General features: G+C 40.2%; 1 protein-coding gene across 2 annotated transcripts in view; it reads right to left on the bottom strand.

The window, feature by feature from the left end:
• The window catches only part of PDCD11 (programmed cell death 11), a 173,050-nt gene that overhangs the window by 41,802 nt on the left and 117,399 nt on the right, over positions 1–13,849 (bottom strand). For both annotated transcript variants that reach the window (XM_033940618.1, XM_033940617.1), the window contains one exon: positions 11,664–11,786. In XM_033940618.1, coding sequence (XP_033796509.1) covers positions 11,664–11,786 — 123 coding nt within the window. The remainder of the gene's footprint in view (positions 1–11,663; positions 11,787–13,849) is intronic.

The raw sequence follows: 13,849 nt of genomic DNA, 5'->3' as shown, positions 1-13,849 counted from the left end.
TCATCATAAATACATAAATTTAAATCTCTCCCCCACCATCCCTTTCCACCAATAATATGATTCAAGCATATTATACATATATTATATTCAAAGATACTGAAAAAACCCAATAATATAACTATACATCCTCCCCCTTTCCATTCTTATAATATACTTTTTGTGCAAAAAGGTGTCTAATCATTACAATATGCTGTCAATGGCCCCCAAATCTTTTTAAAATTATTATAGTTCCCTTTTTGTATGGCAATTATTCTTTCTATTTTATATATATGGCACAGCAAATTCCACCAGAAGGTGTAATTAAGTCTGGTGTAATCTTTCCAATTGCTGGTGATATGCTGAATGGCAACTCCTGTCATTCTATATAATAAAACGTTAGCGGTGCATGCGCTTTTAAAAAAGCGTGATCCCTGCTGCTGTGGTGTGTGATCCGTGGCCGTGTTCCATTTTAGAACTCGGCCAGGGATCACTCTGGCCATTCCCCTCCTCCCGCCCCCACCTCACCAACCCGAAGCAAGCTCGAACACACCACCCGCCCTCGCTCACCGCTGCTGCCGCTGATCCTCCTCTTCGGGGCAGCCTGCGATCGTGGCCGGCTTTGGCGGGCCTCGCGGGCCACTTTCTGACCTCGGTGGCACATTCCCTCTGACGCACGTGATCGCATTGGGGGGAGCGTGCTTCCGAGTTGGGGAGCGGCCTGCGAGGTTCGCTGGGGCCGGCCACCACGATCGCGGCCTACTTTGAAGAGGAGCAGGCCAGAAGACGCCGGGATGGAGGGAGGGTAAGCAGGGGGATCAATACAGGGGGCCAGAGGGAGAGGGAAAGGGGGCTGCTTTGTGGGAGGGGTGTGCTGGGGGGAGACAGAAGGGGCCATGGAGAGATAGGGAGAGGGAAAGGGGTCTGCTTTGGGTGGGAGGTGTGTTGGGAACAGACAGCTTTGCTCTGGGGGGAAGACAGAAGGGGCCATGGAGAGACAGGGAGAGGGAAAGGGGGCTGCTTTGGGGGGAGGGGTATGCTTAGGGCAAACAGCTTTGCTCTGGAGGGGAAGACAGAAGAGGGCCATGGAGAGACAGTTAGGGAGAGGGAAAGGGGGCTGCTTTGGGGGAGACAGAAGGACACAGACAGCAGCCAAGGAGAGAGAGATAAACAAACACAGACAGACAGACACATCTATTCTAGCACCCGTTAATGTAACGGGCTTAAAGATTAGTTATTAATAAAAGTTTATTATTATTTGATGAAATTTGACTTTTTATTCTCATAGATGCTCCAAATAGAATTATATCATACTAGTCTTTAAGCCCGTTACATTAACGGGTGCTAGAACATATGTGTGTGTGTCTGTCTTTCTTTCTCTCTCTCTCCTTAGCCGCTTTCTTTCTTTCTGCCTTTCTTTTTCCTTGGCTGTCCACCACCACCCCTTGCCTGCTCCCCCTGTCCATTTTCCCTTTTACCTCCACTGTGTCCACCACCACCCCTTCACTGCTCTCCTTATGCAGCAGCAGCCCTTCTCCCTTTGTCCAGCAGCACCTCTTTCCTTCTCCTCCTGTCCAACATTAGTCCTCCGTTCCTTTTTCTTCACCTCCCCTGTCCATCAGCATCTCTTTCCTTCTCCCCCTGTCCAGCAGTAGGCATCCCTTCCTTTTTTATCCTCCCTCCTCCTTCTTATCCCTATGATACTCTTACCTTGCTCTGCCCCTGATCAGAGGTTCCCGACAGCTGCCCAGTTGCACCCACTGGAAAAGTTCCCACTGCCGCATCCCGCACCCCTCCTGACGCGGCTCCCGCTGTCCTTTCTGTCTGTCTCTGTCTCGGCCCCCTTTGCCTGTCTGTCTTTCTGTGTATCTCCCTGACCCTGTGTCTTTCTTCTTTCCTTTCTGTCTCCCTTCCTCCCTCTGTCTGTCTGTCCAAAGCAGCATTCCATCCCCCTCCATTTCCCTCCCCCCACACCAGTTCCCTGTGCACCTGCCCCTGTGTCTTTCTTATTTTCTTTGTGTTTCCCTTCCTCTCTCTGTCTGTCCAAAGCAGCATTCCATCCCCCTCCATTTCCCTCCCCCCACACCATTTCCCTGTGCATCTGCCCCTGTGTCTTTCTTATTTTCTTTGTGTTTCCCTTCCTCTCTCTGTCTGTCTGTCCAAAGCAGCATTCCCTTCCCCTCCATTTCCCCCCCCCCACCAGTTCCTCTACCCCCCCCTTTTCCCTTCCCGCGGTCCAGACTACAAAGGTGGTGATTCCATCAGCGCTTGCATCAGTCTCCACACGCTGCTTCGGGCCCTTCTACTGCCCTGATTTACTCTGGCACGTCCCTGATGACATCATCAGAGACGCGGCAGAGCAAATCAGGGCAGTAGAAGGGCCCGAAGCAGCGTGTGTAGACTGATGAACACGCTGCTGGAATCGCCATTCGGGCCCGCGGGAAAAGAAGGGGGTGGGCGGCAAAGGAGAAACGGAGATCGGCGGCGGCGGCAGGAGAAACGGAGAACGTCGTCTGGCTGCGGTCCGGCTTGTGGAGGCGATAGGCTGGTGACGTATTAGCGCGCATGCGCACTCCTTAGGCCACAGACCTACAGCGCACGGAACACGCAAATAGGATTGCGCATGCGCGAGTTAGCCTTTTATTATATAGGATGATAGGGCTACATGGTTTTCTAATAAACAATTAATTTGAGACCAAATTGATTTCCAAAAGGCCATGATGCAGGGACAGAAAAATATTAAATGATCTAGAGTCCCTGCTTCCAGATTATAGTGCCAACATAATAATAATAATAATAATAACTTTATTTTTGTATACCGCAGTACCAGAATAGTTCAGAGCGGTTTACATGACAAGAGACTGTACATCTACAGCAAAATTTACAAATAAGTCAATAAATCAATATAACTTAGCAAGTCAGGAGCAGGCAAGAAGGAGATAGAGAGGTTATAAACAAGTCAATCGGCGTGGCTTAGGAAGTCTGGTGCAGGTAGGTAGGAGGTGCAGGTAGGGAGGAGGCAGGTAGGTGGGAGGTGCAGGGAGGTACAAGGCATAGTTAAAAGTAGAGTTACAAGGATGGCGGGAGTCAGAGATATTTGTCAAAGAGGTAAGTTTTGATTGACTTCCTGAAAGTTTGGTAGGAGGGAGAATTAGAGATGAGAGTGGATAGACATTTGTTCCATTTGCATCTATTAGACTTAGAGCTATCTAACTTTTGTAATCTAACTGGGGTCCAAAATGCTCTATGTAACAAAAAGAAACAAGTTTGTCTCATAGATGCAGACATTGTACATCTCATTCTTCAAGACCAAATTCATGGCCTTTGAGATGCAGAAATTTGATGCTTAATCTCAATGCTCCAAATGTCTCCAAGACCAGTCTTTGGTTTTTTATTCATATATCCAGATATCAATTTATACCACTGTGCGGCTTGGTGTCCCAAAAAATCCGCCTGAAAGCACAAGAATTCCAGACTATATTGATTATTAAGAATTTTCCATTCAGGGACCCCTCCTGAATAGCTTGCTTCAGCTGCAACCATTTAAAGCTTTGTGATTTGTTTAGACCATATTTATGTTGCAACTGTGAAAAATCAAGCAGTTTACCATTTGAAATAACATAATTTAAAGTTCGTATACCTGCAATAATCCAATGATTCCATACGATTTTAAAACCGCCAATTTTAATCTTGGAGTTTAGCCAAATAGATTGATTTAATGATTTATGTATTGGATTAGGTGATAAATTGCTAACATAACGTAATGTTTTCAATGTATCAATCAATATTCTATTCTCTTTATATTTATATTCTCTTTATATTTTCTAGGCATTTTTATACTGAGAAGATGAGATAGATGTAAAGGAAATTTGAGTCGCCATTCCAAATACAGCCAATCTGGGATGTTTTCCATGAGCTCTGGGAGGACCCAATACATAGCCTGACATAAAATATAGGCTTGATGATACCTATAGAAGTTTGGAAAATTTACCCCACCCTCCACAATTGATTTTTGTAATGATACTAAAGCAATTCTAGGCATTTTACCCAGCCAAACAAATTTTGTAAGAATACCATTTAACTTTTTATAAAATGACCCCTGAAAAAAACTGGTATCATACTTATTTGATAACAAACCATAGGCAATATCATCATTTTAATAGTTTGGACTCTCCCCCACCAAGAAAGATGTAAAGGATTCCATTGCTCGCACATTAATAACAATTTATTGTTATTAATAAACTTTTAATAAAAGTTTTTCATTTTCCTTCAGTGTCTTCTAGTGTGTTTTTAATGCTAATAGCTAAATATTTTAATCCATCTTCTTTCCAAACAAATGAGAATGAATCGAATAATCCTTTAGTATAATGCACATTAAGTGGAAGAACTTTTGACTTACTCCAATTTATCTTATAGCCTGAAAACTTTCCAAATTTCTCTATCAATTCAAGTAAGCATGGAATGGTAGTTTCTGGATTCCTCAAATGAAGCAGTATATCATCTGCATAAGCAGAGATTTTATATTCCCAATCTGCACGAGGAATACCCTGTATCCCCTTTGCCTGATGAATGGCTAATAACAAGGGTTCTAAAACAATATCAAAAAGCAAAGGGGACAAAGGACAACTTTGTCTAACCCCCCTCCGCAAATTAAAACGCTCTGATAAATTGTTATTAATGTATAATCTTGCACCAGGGGAGCTATACAACGTCTAATCATTTGAATAAATCCTGAACCTATACCAAACCATTCTAATGCCCGATACATGAAAGTCCATTCAACTCGATCAAAAGCTTTCTCCGCATCCAAAGAAATTAAGAAAGCCAGATCATTCATGTTTTTTGTTAAATTTAGAGTATGAAAAGCCAATCTAGTATTGTTAGAAGAATGTCTCTTAGCAACAAATCCTGTTTGGTGCATATCAATAATAAAAGGGAGAGCCTTAGCTAATCGCAAAGCCAATATCTTAGCAAAAAGTTTTCCATCAACATTGATTAACGAGATAGGCCTGTAGTTTGAAACTAAAGTGGGATCTTGGCTTTGGCAAAACAATTGTTAATGATTCTGCCATAGTACCTGTAATGCAACCTTTAGTCAGCTGAAACTGATATAAATTTAATAAATAGGGTAAAAGGTATTTTGAAATGATTTATAAAACTCTACTGTAAAACCATCACCACATGGAGCGGATCCAACTCTAAGAGACTTCAATGCTGTTTCTACTTTCTTTTAGTGATATAGGCTCCTCTAAACCTCTTTTTATATGATCAGGAACCTACGGTCCAATAATTAGATTTAAAAATTCTAAACCATCTTTTTCCCTATCCTCATAAGGCTCAGAAGAATACAGGTCTTTATAAAAATTTAGAAATTGTTTTAAAATATTTTCAATTTTAGTATGTGTTTCTCCATTTTCATCCTTTATTGCAATAATTTTTGTTCTTCTTCTCTTTGCCTTAAGATAATTTGCCAATAATCTTCCCGCCTTATTTGAGTTTCCATAATACTGAGTTTGCTGGGAAAACAAATCCTTCCTTACAAATTTAGAAGATATCTCATTATATTAGCCTTTTAATAAAGCCTGTAGGGTATTTTGCTCCCATCTAACAACTAATTTATTTTCCAACTGTTTAATTTATTTTTCCAAGTCATAAAATTGTTTTTAAGTTGTTTTCTAATATATGCCGAATATGAAATAATATTACCTCTCATGGTAGCCTTAAATGCATCCCATAACATTTCTATGTTAATTTCTTCTGTGGTATTAAGTTGGAAAAATTCAATCATTTTTAGTTTAAATTCTTCAAGGAAATTTGAATCCGCAATCAAAGTATTATCAAATCTCCAAACAGACCTACAGTAATTTTGTTCATCAGACTGTAACTCAATCCATATACCAGCATGATCAGACAAAATTATAGGATCTATGATGGCTTTTGTTACTTTCTGAACTATTTGATTTGAGACAAAAATATAATCTATTCTTTAAAAAGAATTGTGGACCTGTGAACAAAAGGAAAATTCCCGATCATTAAAATGAAGTATGCGCCATATATCTATAAAATTACAAGATTGTGCCAAATTATCCAACCCTAGTGATTTCATAATTTTACTTGGTTTTATCCATTAATGGATCCATTACAGCATTGAAATCTCCAGCCACTATTAAATTAGAGGTAGCCAGTGGGAGTAGTAATTGTTGTAGATTTCTAAAAAATTCAATTTGATTCGTATTTGGGGCATAGACATTAAACAAATCCAGGGTAGTATTTCCCATGCTCATTTTAATATGTACCCACCTACCCAGAGGATCCGAATCAATCATTTGAAAATTAGCTGTACATTTTTTATTTATTAATATGGCAATCCCAGCCTTTTTGCCAACCGCAGGGGCAAAAACATTTTTGCAAACCCAGCCCCTTCAAATTTTCTAGATTCCATTATTGACAGGTGGGTCTCAGTAATGGCCCCCCAACTGTGGAACTAAGTCTTTTACCCATCCTATTGTTTTTTCCTTGTTGTTATCTTTTTCCTTAAACCAAGAACATGTAACTTTGCCCCTCCATCCCTCATGTTTCGTGTTTGTCTTAGATCTGTAAGTTTGAAGTTACTTTGTTTAAATTATATAACACTATTTTAAGTAGTTGTAAATCGCTTAGCAATCTGAATAAGCGATTCATCTTGAATAAAGTAAAAATCAGTGTTTTGCTGTTTTAGGAAAGCTAACATTTTCTTCTTTTTTATTTGGTGGTTAAGGCCATTGACATTCAATGAAAATATCTTAATCTCCATCTAATTCCATATGTATAAACCAACAATGATATTTAAATTTAATTAATTTGATATGATTGGACATCATTACACATATAATATCCAATGAAAAGCAAAATAGATTTTCTTCATCCCCATCAATCCCTATCTTCCTATCCCTGATTATGAAAAAAAAACCCACCCTCTTCCCTCCCCTACCCCCCCACATAAATTGATTGCCTTGGAACACACATAGGATTAGTAATCGCAATACCCCCCAGGCAAGATTCTATCACATCTTTCTTCTTACAATATATATAAATAATAGTATATTCATTAATGCATCATGAATCAAATAATCTTACAATAATACCCCTTGTAACAATGTATTCCTAATTACACTGCACAACAAAGTTTTTGCTTCCTGAACACTGCTGGGTGTTTCTTATAGAATTTTGGGTGCTGATCATGAATATTACATCAAAAATTACCCATCACGTACCATTTCAGAGAAATCTTCAATTTTGTCGTGATTTTTTCTTATATTTGGATGCAAACAATTTTTTCTCCCATAAGTGTCTTATCAACAACGGTTTGTGCCGCCTGGGTATGTCCATGCATAAAATCTAGCCAGGTTGGAAGCTGTTTTATGGAAGATGACATCCTGGGCATGTCTGGGCAGGTCTGAACGAGCTTGCGCTGTCTCACCATGCTATAATGGTGGCTTCCATACACCGATCCTGCTCATTTGGTTAATATAGATAGTCCGTGTGTGTATATAGTATCAGTATAGTAAAGTATAGTAGTATAGTAGCTGTAGCAATATAACAGTAAGTAAGCTTGATGCTATAGACGTTTTGGTGTCGGGCAATATGTCTTGTCGGTGTCGTAACAGCCGCGACACATTCTGCTATATCTGTGGGGAATATACACTTACGCCTCAGAGACGTTCGATGACTGCCCTTGTAAAGAAAGCCTATCATCTGTATTTTGGCTGCAAAATAGGTGATCAAGACAAGCAATGGGCGCCTCACATTTGCTGTGCGACATGTGCTGTTAGTCTGAGAGCCTGGCTCAGAGGTACTCGAAAGACGATGCCATTTGCTGTTCCGATGATATGGCGAGAACAGAAAGACCATGTGACGGACTGTTATTTCTGTTTGACTAATGTGTCTGGTTTCTCTGCCAAAAACAAGAAGTCAATTGAATATCCTAATCTGCCTTCAGCAATGAGACCCATGCCACATGATGACAGTCTTCCAGTTCCGAAACCACCAGAGGATTGGACCTTAGACGAACCAGATGAAGAAACTGCAGTGCAGGGTTCTAACAGTGACATTGACCCGGATTTTGAACCATCCTCATCAGGCGATCCACATCTGATAACACAGTCCAAATTGAACGATTTGGTCAGAGATTTGGGTCTGTCAAAAGCAAAAGCTGAGCTGCTAGGTTCGAGACTGCAGGAATGGTGTTTGCTATCACCAGGTACGAAAATTTCTGTGTTTCGAGACCGGCATCATGATATAACCAAATTTTTTGCACAAGTCGACAGTCTCTGTTTCTGTTGTGACATTGAAGGATTGTTCTCGGTCTTTGGTTGTGATCACAACCCGGAAGAGTGGCGTCTTTTCATTGATTCGTCAATGTTAAGCCTGAAAGCTGTTCTGTTGCACAATGGCAACGTTTATCCTTCAGTACCTGTTGGCTATGCAGCACATATGAAAGAAACATATGAGAATATGGAAATGTTACTAAAGTATGTCCAGTATACCAGGTATAACTGGAATATCTGTGGAGACCTCAAAGTCGTTGCTCTGTTACTAGGACTGCAGCTTGGCTATACAAAGTACTGCTGTTTCATCTGCGAATGGGACAGCCGAGACAGAGAGTCGCACTATTCTAGAAAGAACTGGCCACTCCGTAAAAAGTTAGTTCCAGGACAGAAAAATGTAGCACATGAATCGCTTGTTGACCCGACAAAGATATTTTTGCCTCCTCTTCACATTAAACTGGGACTCATGAAGAATTTTGTGAAAGCAATGAACAAGGAAGGGGAAGGTTTTCGTTATTTAAGACAGATGTTCCCAAGAATAACTGATGCCAAGATCAAAGAGGGTATTTTTGTTGGCCCCCAGATCAGACATGTTATGAGTGACAAGCGATTTGAAGATCTGTTAGTTGGGCCGGAAAAAATTGGCTGGAAAGCCTTGAAAGACGTTGTTGACAATTTTCTGGGCAATTACAGAGCCCCAAACTACATTCAGCTGGTAGACAAACTTCTCAAAGCATACAAGAGAATGAAGTGCAATATGTCACTCAAGATTCATTTCCTCCATTCACACTTGGACTTCTTCCCCGCAAATCTCGGTGCTGTGAGTGACGAGCACGGTGAAAGGTTTCATCAAGACATAGCTACGATGGAGAAACGATACCAGGGCAATTGGAATCCGTCAATGCTTGCCGACTATTGTTGGATGCTACAACGTGATGCACCAGACACTGAATATAAAAGAAACTCGGGAGCAAAACACTTTTAATTCTGTTTCATTTAGTCGCTTGTGCGAAACGTAAACTTGACTATATATTTTATTGTCAGTAAACATAAAAATGTCTATTTCTCATAGTTCTTACGTGATGCAGTAAAACCAAAACCATATTTGAGCATACCAAGTTGGTACCTGTCATAATCACCAAAAACTTTTCAGGAATCAAGACTTAACCAAAAAATTGTTGTGCAGTGTTATAATCGTAAAGAAGGTCTTCATATAAACTCATTTTAAAAATTTCCTAATTAAAGCAGGATTACTAATTCATATGTTATCATTTTAATCCTTTTAATAACCTTTAAGTGAAAATTTAATCATCTTTATATCAGATATTCATCTATAAAAAAACTACTAATAAATAATTCATATTTCCTAAATTTCATGAATATCCTTTTAAGTTGATATCATGACCATCCCAAAATGCAGAAATATTGACTCCTTTTTCTCTTATCAATTCTATTGATTTTATCAAAACATATTAATCCATTCTTTCATTTAATTAAAATATTCATGAAACATCAAATATTATTCAATTAAAATTACTATATTCAATTTCATCACATAGAAATCATCCTTTGCTTTTATCAATACACATATCTGATGCAATTAAAATAAACTATATTAGTTGTAAGTTAATATGTCAGAACATAAATATCATTTCATTATGAAGCAAACTAAAGATATTTCTGCATATATCACATTCTTATTATTTTTCCCCTCTTTTTTTTTAATCCTCTTTCTTCTTTTTTTTATTCCCCTTTTCTCTTTCATCCATTTTCTTTTCTTTCTTCTCTTCTTTTCCTCACATCTTTAGAATGTTAAATATGACAAAACTTATCTATTCTCTTTTCCGTCTTTAATATAGATGTTACTCTCTTTTTTCTCCTCAAAGTTCCTCTTTTTTCTTCAAGTTAGTTTGTCCAGAAACCATGAAAATAATGTACAATGAAGATTTTAGACTTGAAACCATTTAAATAGACATTGGCTCAATATTTGTCAAGAAATCTTTTAATTTTTCAGGATCTTCAAAGTACAGAGACTTGTTTCCACTTGTCATCCTTATTTTTGCAGGATAATTACATTACATTAGTGACTTCTATTCCGCCTGAACCTTGCAGTTCTAGGCGGATTACATCAGAAGATAACTGGACATTTCCAGGAAAATTACACTGTAGGGGGCTGGTTACATAAAAGAGTCTTAGAGGAAAAATTACAAGATGGGTGCAGAATCAGGGCCTTAGGCCAAAAAGGGATTTAGACGTATTTTTCGATTTTGCCCCTCCATGCATGTATTGTTTAAGCTGGGTATAAATTTATAAAATAAATAAACAAACAAACTGATCATAGAACAATACATAAATTTCATTTGTATCATGTTTATCATCCAAACTAGATTCTGACAAGCTTGGCATTGCAGTTCTAGGAAACAGATGTACAGCCCCCCTTCTGGGTGGATGACCAGAGGGCACATTTCCTACACTGGAAATAGTCAAATGAAGCATGAAAGAAAAATACTGATTATTGAACTAGGATAAGCAGAATAAAATCTGTTTTACTCCTTGGTATCTTGCCAGGTACTTATGACCTGGGTTGGCCACTGTTGGAAGCAGGATACTGGGCTTGATGGACCTTTGGACTACCCAGTATGGCAACTCTTATGTAACCAAGGGAAAAGAAAGCAACTTGCCTAAGACCTCACAGAATCAGCACTTTTTTCCCTGTCTGTCTCTATCCATGGAATTCTAAGTTAACACTGAAAGAGTGACACAGTGGTTAGAGCTACAGCCTCAGCACCCTGAAGTTATGGGTTCAAACCCCGCTTTGCTCCTTGTGACCCTGGGCAAGTCACTCAATCTCCCATTGTCCGAGGTATGTTAGATAGATTTTGAGCCCACCAGGACAGAAAAGGAAAATGCTTGAGTACCTGATTGTAAACTGCTTAGATCAGGGGTGTCCAACCTGCGGCCCCGTGAAGTATTTTGTGCGGCCCCGGTCTAGGGCGATGCAGTGTTTTCCTCTGCTGCCCCCTGGTGTTTACCGTCTTGCCGGCTATCTCCTCTGTCTTGCTGCAGTGTGTGCGCATTTGTGTGGCCCAGAAACATTTTTTTTGGCCAATGCAGCCCAGGGAAGCCAAAAGGTTGGACACCCCTGGCTTAGATAAACCTGATAGGCAGTATATGAATACCTAATAAAATCCAGTTTACAGTTCTAATGGGACAGATTATTCATTCAAGTTATAGCCCCCACAAAATCATGGTAAATCACTATTTTTATCAAGACTGTCTTGAAACAGGCCATTTTTCATTTTATATATTGTATCAAAAGGGAGTCTAGGGAAAAACCAGATTTTCTTATGCTGTAGCTAACATTCAGATTCAGAGCTCTACCTCAAAACTTTGGCTGAAAGTAGTTTTCCTTTGGGGATGTTCTTGCCGTACAAAGAAAGGTCTGCAACAAAGAATTTGGATAGGTACTGGTACTGGATCCGGCCCACGATGGAGGAAGACAAACTGCAATGTAAACCACATATTTCACTGTCAGAACAGCATGAGGAGAAGGGGGAGACTAAGCACATACTACGTTACCTGAAATAAATTGGTGAAATTAGGATTTACCTGTTAATTTCCTTTCCTTGAGAGGAAAGTATAGAAGATGGCATGGACAGGCAGACTTTATCTGCCTTCATTTTTCTATATTTACTTCCCACTCTCCTATAGTGCTGTGTATGATTCGGACTTGGTCAGGGTGTCTTTAGTAATTACATCCCCCTCTCTCTTTCTACTTATTTATAGTATGTCTGGGAGAAAAACAGGGAAGTAACATGCTGCAGATAAGTCATGGCAATTCAGCATGTCAGCCAAGGAACCAGCTAGATGAGTGCAATCTGCTCTCCTTCTACTTGCTTCCAGTATGTCTGGAGAAGGGAGGTGACGGTCTGTAGGTCAGTCATAGCAGTTTAACGTGTCAGCCAGTGCATTTGGCCTGGCTTGGGAGCAGACAGGGAAGCATGTGCCCAGTGATCTAACCCAATCTATGAAGGTATAGCACTTGGCCAAAAACGAAGCTGGAAAGGCTCATCAGTTTCAGCTGTGGCCCATGTGGTCAGTATTCCTGTATTTGTACTAACAGCAGATATTTGTGACCCACTGATCGAAATGGAACCAACCTTGGGATAGATATTTATAACATAACATAGAGGGAAATCAACCACACATTTCTGTCAAATTTCCACCTCAGATACGGACTAATTAAGGGGTCCTTTTACTAAGGCGTGCTAGTCGATTTAGCGCGCGCTGATCTAAATGCTAACACGTCCATAGAATATAATGAACGCGTTAGCATTTAGTGCGCGCTAAATCGGCTACCGCACGTTAGTAAAAGGACCCCTAAGTCTTTAAAGAATGAGAAACGTTTATCAATAAAAAGGTAACTAATCCCACAAATTACAAACCCCACTTAAGATTACTCCAGTTTTTTTAAGGCTGTAGAACATGAAAAACATCAAATTGTCGGGAAAAAAATGGCATAGTTCTATTCTACTGACTCTGTAGTATACAAAACTTTCAAAACTGAAAGCTGCCCCTCCAAAATCTTATAGCCTTTATCTCTAGTAATTTGTAACCCCACTTTTTGTACCTTTATGCTCAGCAGGTCACATTTTCTTGCCACTTTGATCCAGTGAAGTGAAGAATGGTGAACCCTTTACCTTCCTTTTTCTCACTAATAAAAGAAATGGGGAAGTTTGGGAAGGCTACCTCAAGCATGGCAGAGCCTGTGCAGCTCCTGTTCTCTATGGAGTTAATATTTTTCAAGGTGACCTCAACCTTCAAAGCCAGAGAAGAGCGACTAAAATGGTTAAGGGGATGGAGGAGTTGCCGTACAGCGAGAAATTGGAGAAACTGGGCCTCTTCTCCCTTGAAAAGAGGAGACTGTGAGGGGACATGATCGAAACATTCAAAATACTGAAGGGAATAGACTTAGTAGATAAAGACAGTTGTTCACCCTCTCCAAGGTAGGGAGAACGAGAGGGCACTCTCTAAAGTTAAAAGGGGATAGATTCCGTAGAAACGTAAGGAAGTTCTTCTTCACCCAGAGTGGTGGAAAACTGGAACGCTCTTCCGGAGGCTGTTATAGGGGAAAACACCCTCCAGGGATTCAAGACAAAGTTAGACAAGTTCCTGCTGAACCAGAACGTAAGCAGGTAGGCTAGACTCAATTAGGGTACTGGTCTTTGACCTAAGGATCGCCTCGGGAGTGGACTGCTGGGCACGCTGGGTCTGACCCAGCAGCGGCAATTCTTATGTTCTTATGTATCTGTCAAGCCTAAACTCCCCTTTTCATTTTAACTCCACAATCCTTCAAATACCTCCCAGTAACCCATTCGGAAAAATTAAGAGGGGACGGATTCAGAACCAATGCTAGGAAGTTCTTCTTCACCCAAAGGGTGGTGGACACCTAGAATGCGCTTCCGGAGGGTGGGATAGGTCAAAGTACGGTATTGGGGTTCAAGAAGGGATTAGACGATTTCCTGAAGGAAAAGGGGACAGAAGGGTATAGATAGAGGATTACTATA

The sequence above is a fragment of the Geotrypetes seraphini genome, chromosome 4 (assembly GCF_902459505.1).
Source record: "Geotrypetes seraphini chromosome 4, aGeoSer1.1, whole genome shotgun sequence".
NCBI lineage: Eukaryota > Metazoa > Chordata > Amphibia > Gymnophiona > Dermophiidae > Geotrypetes > Geotrypetes seraphini.
The sequence above is the reverse complement of the archived record's forward strand: the minus strand, read 5'-3'. Positions and strand labels throughout refer to the sequence as shown.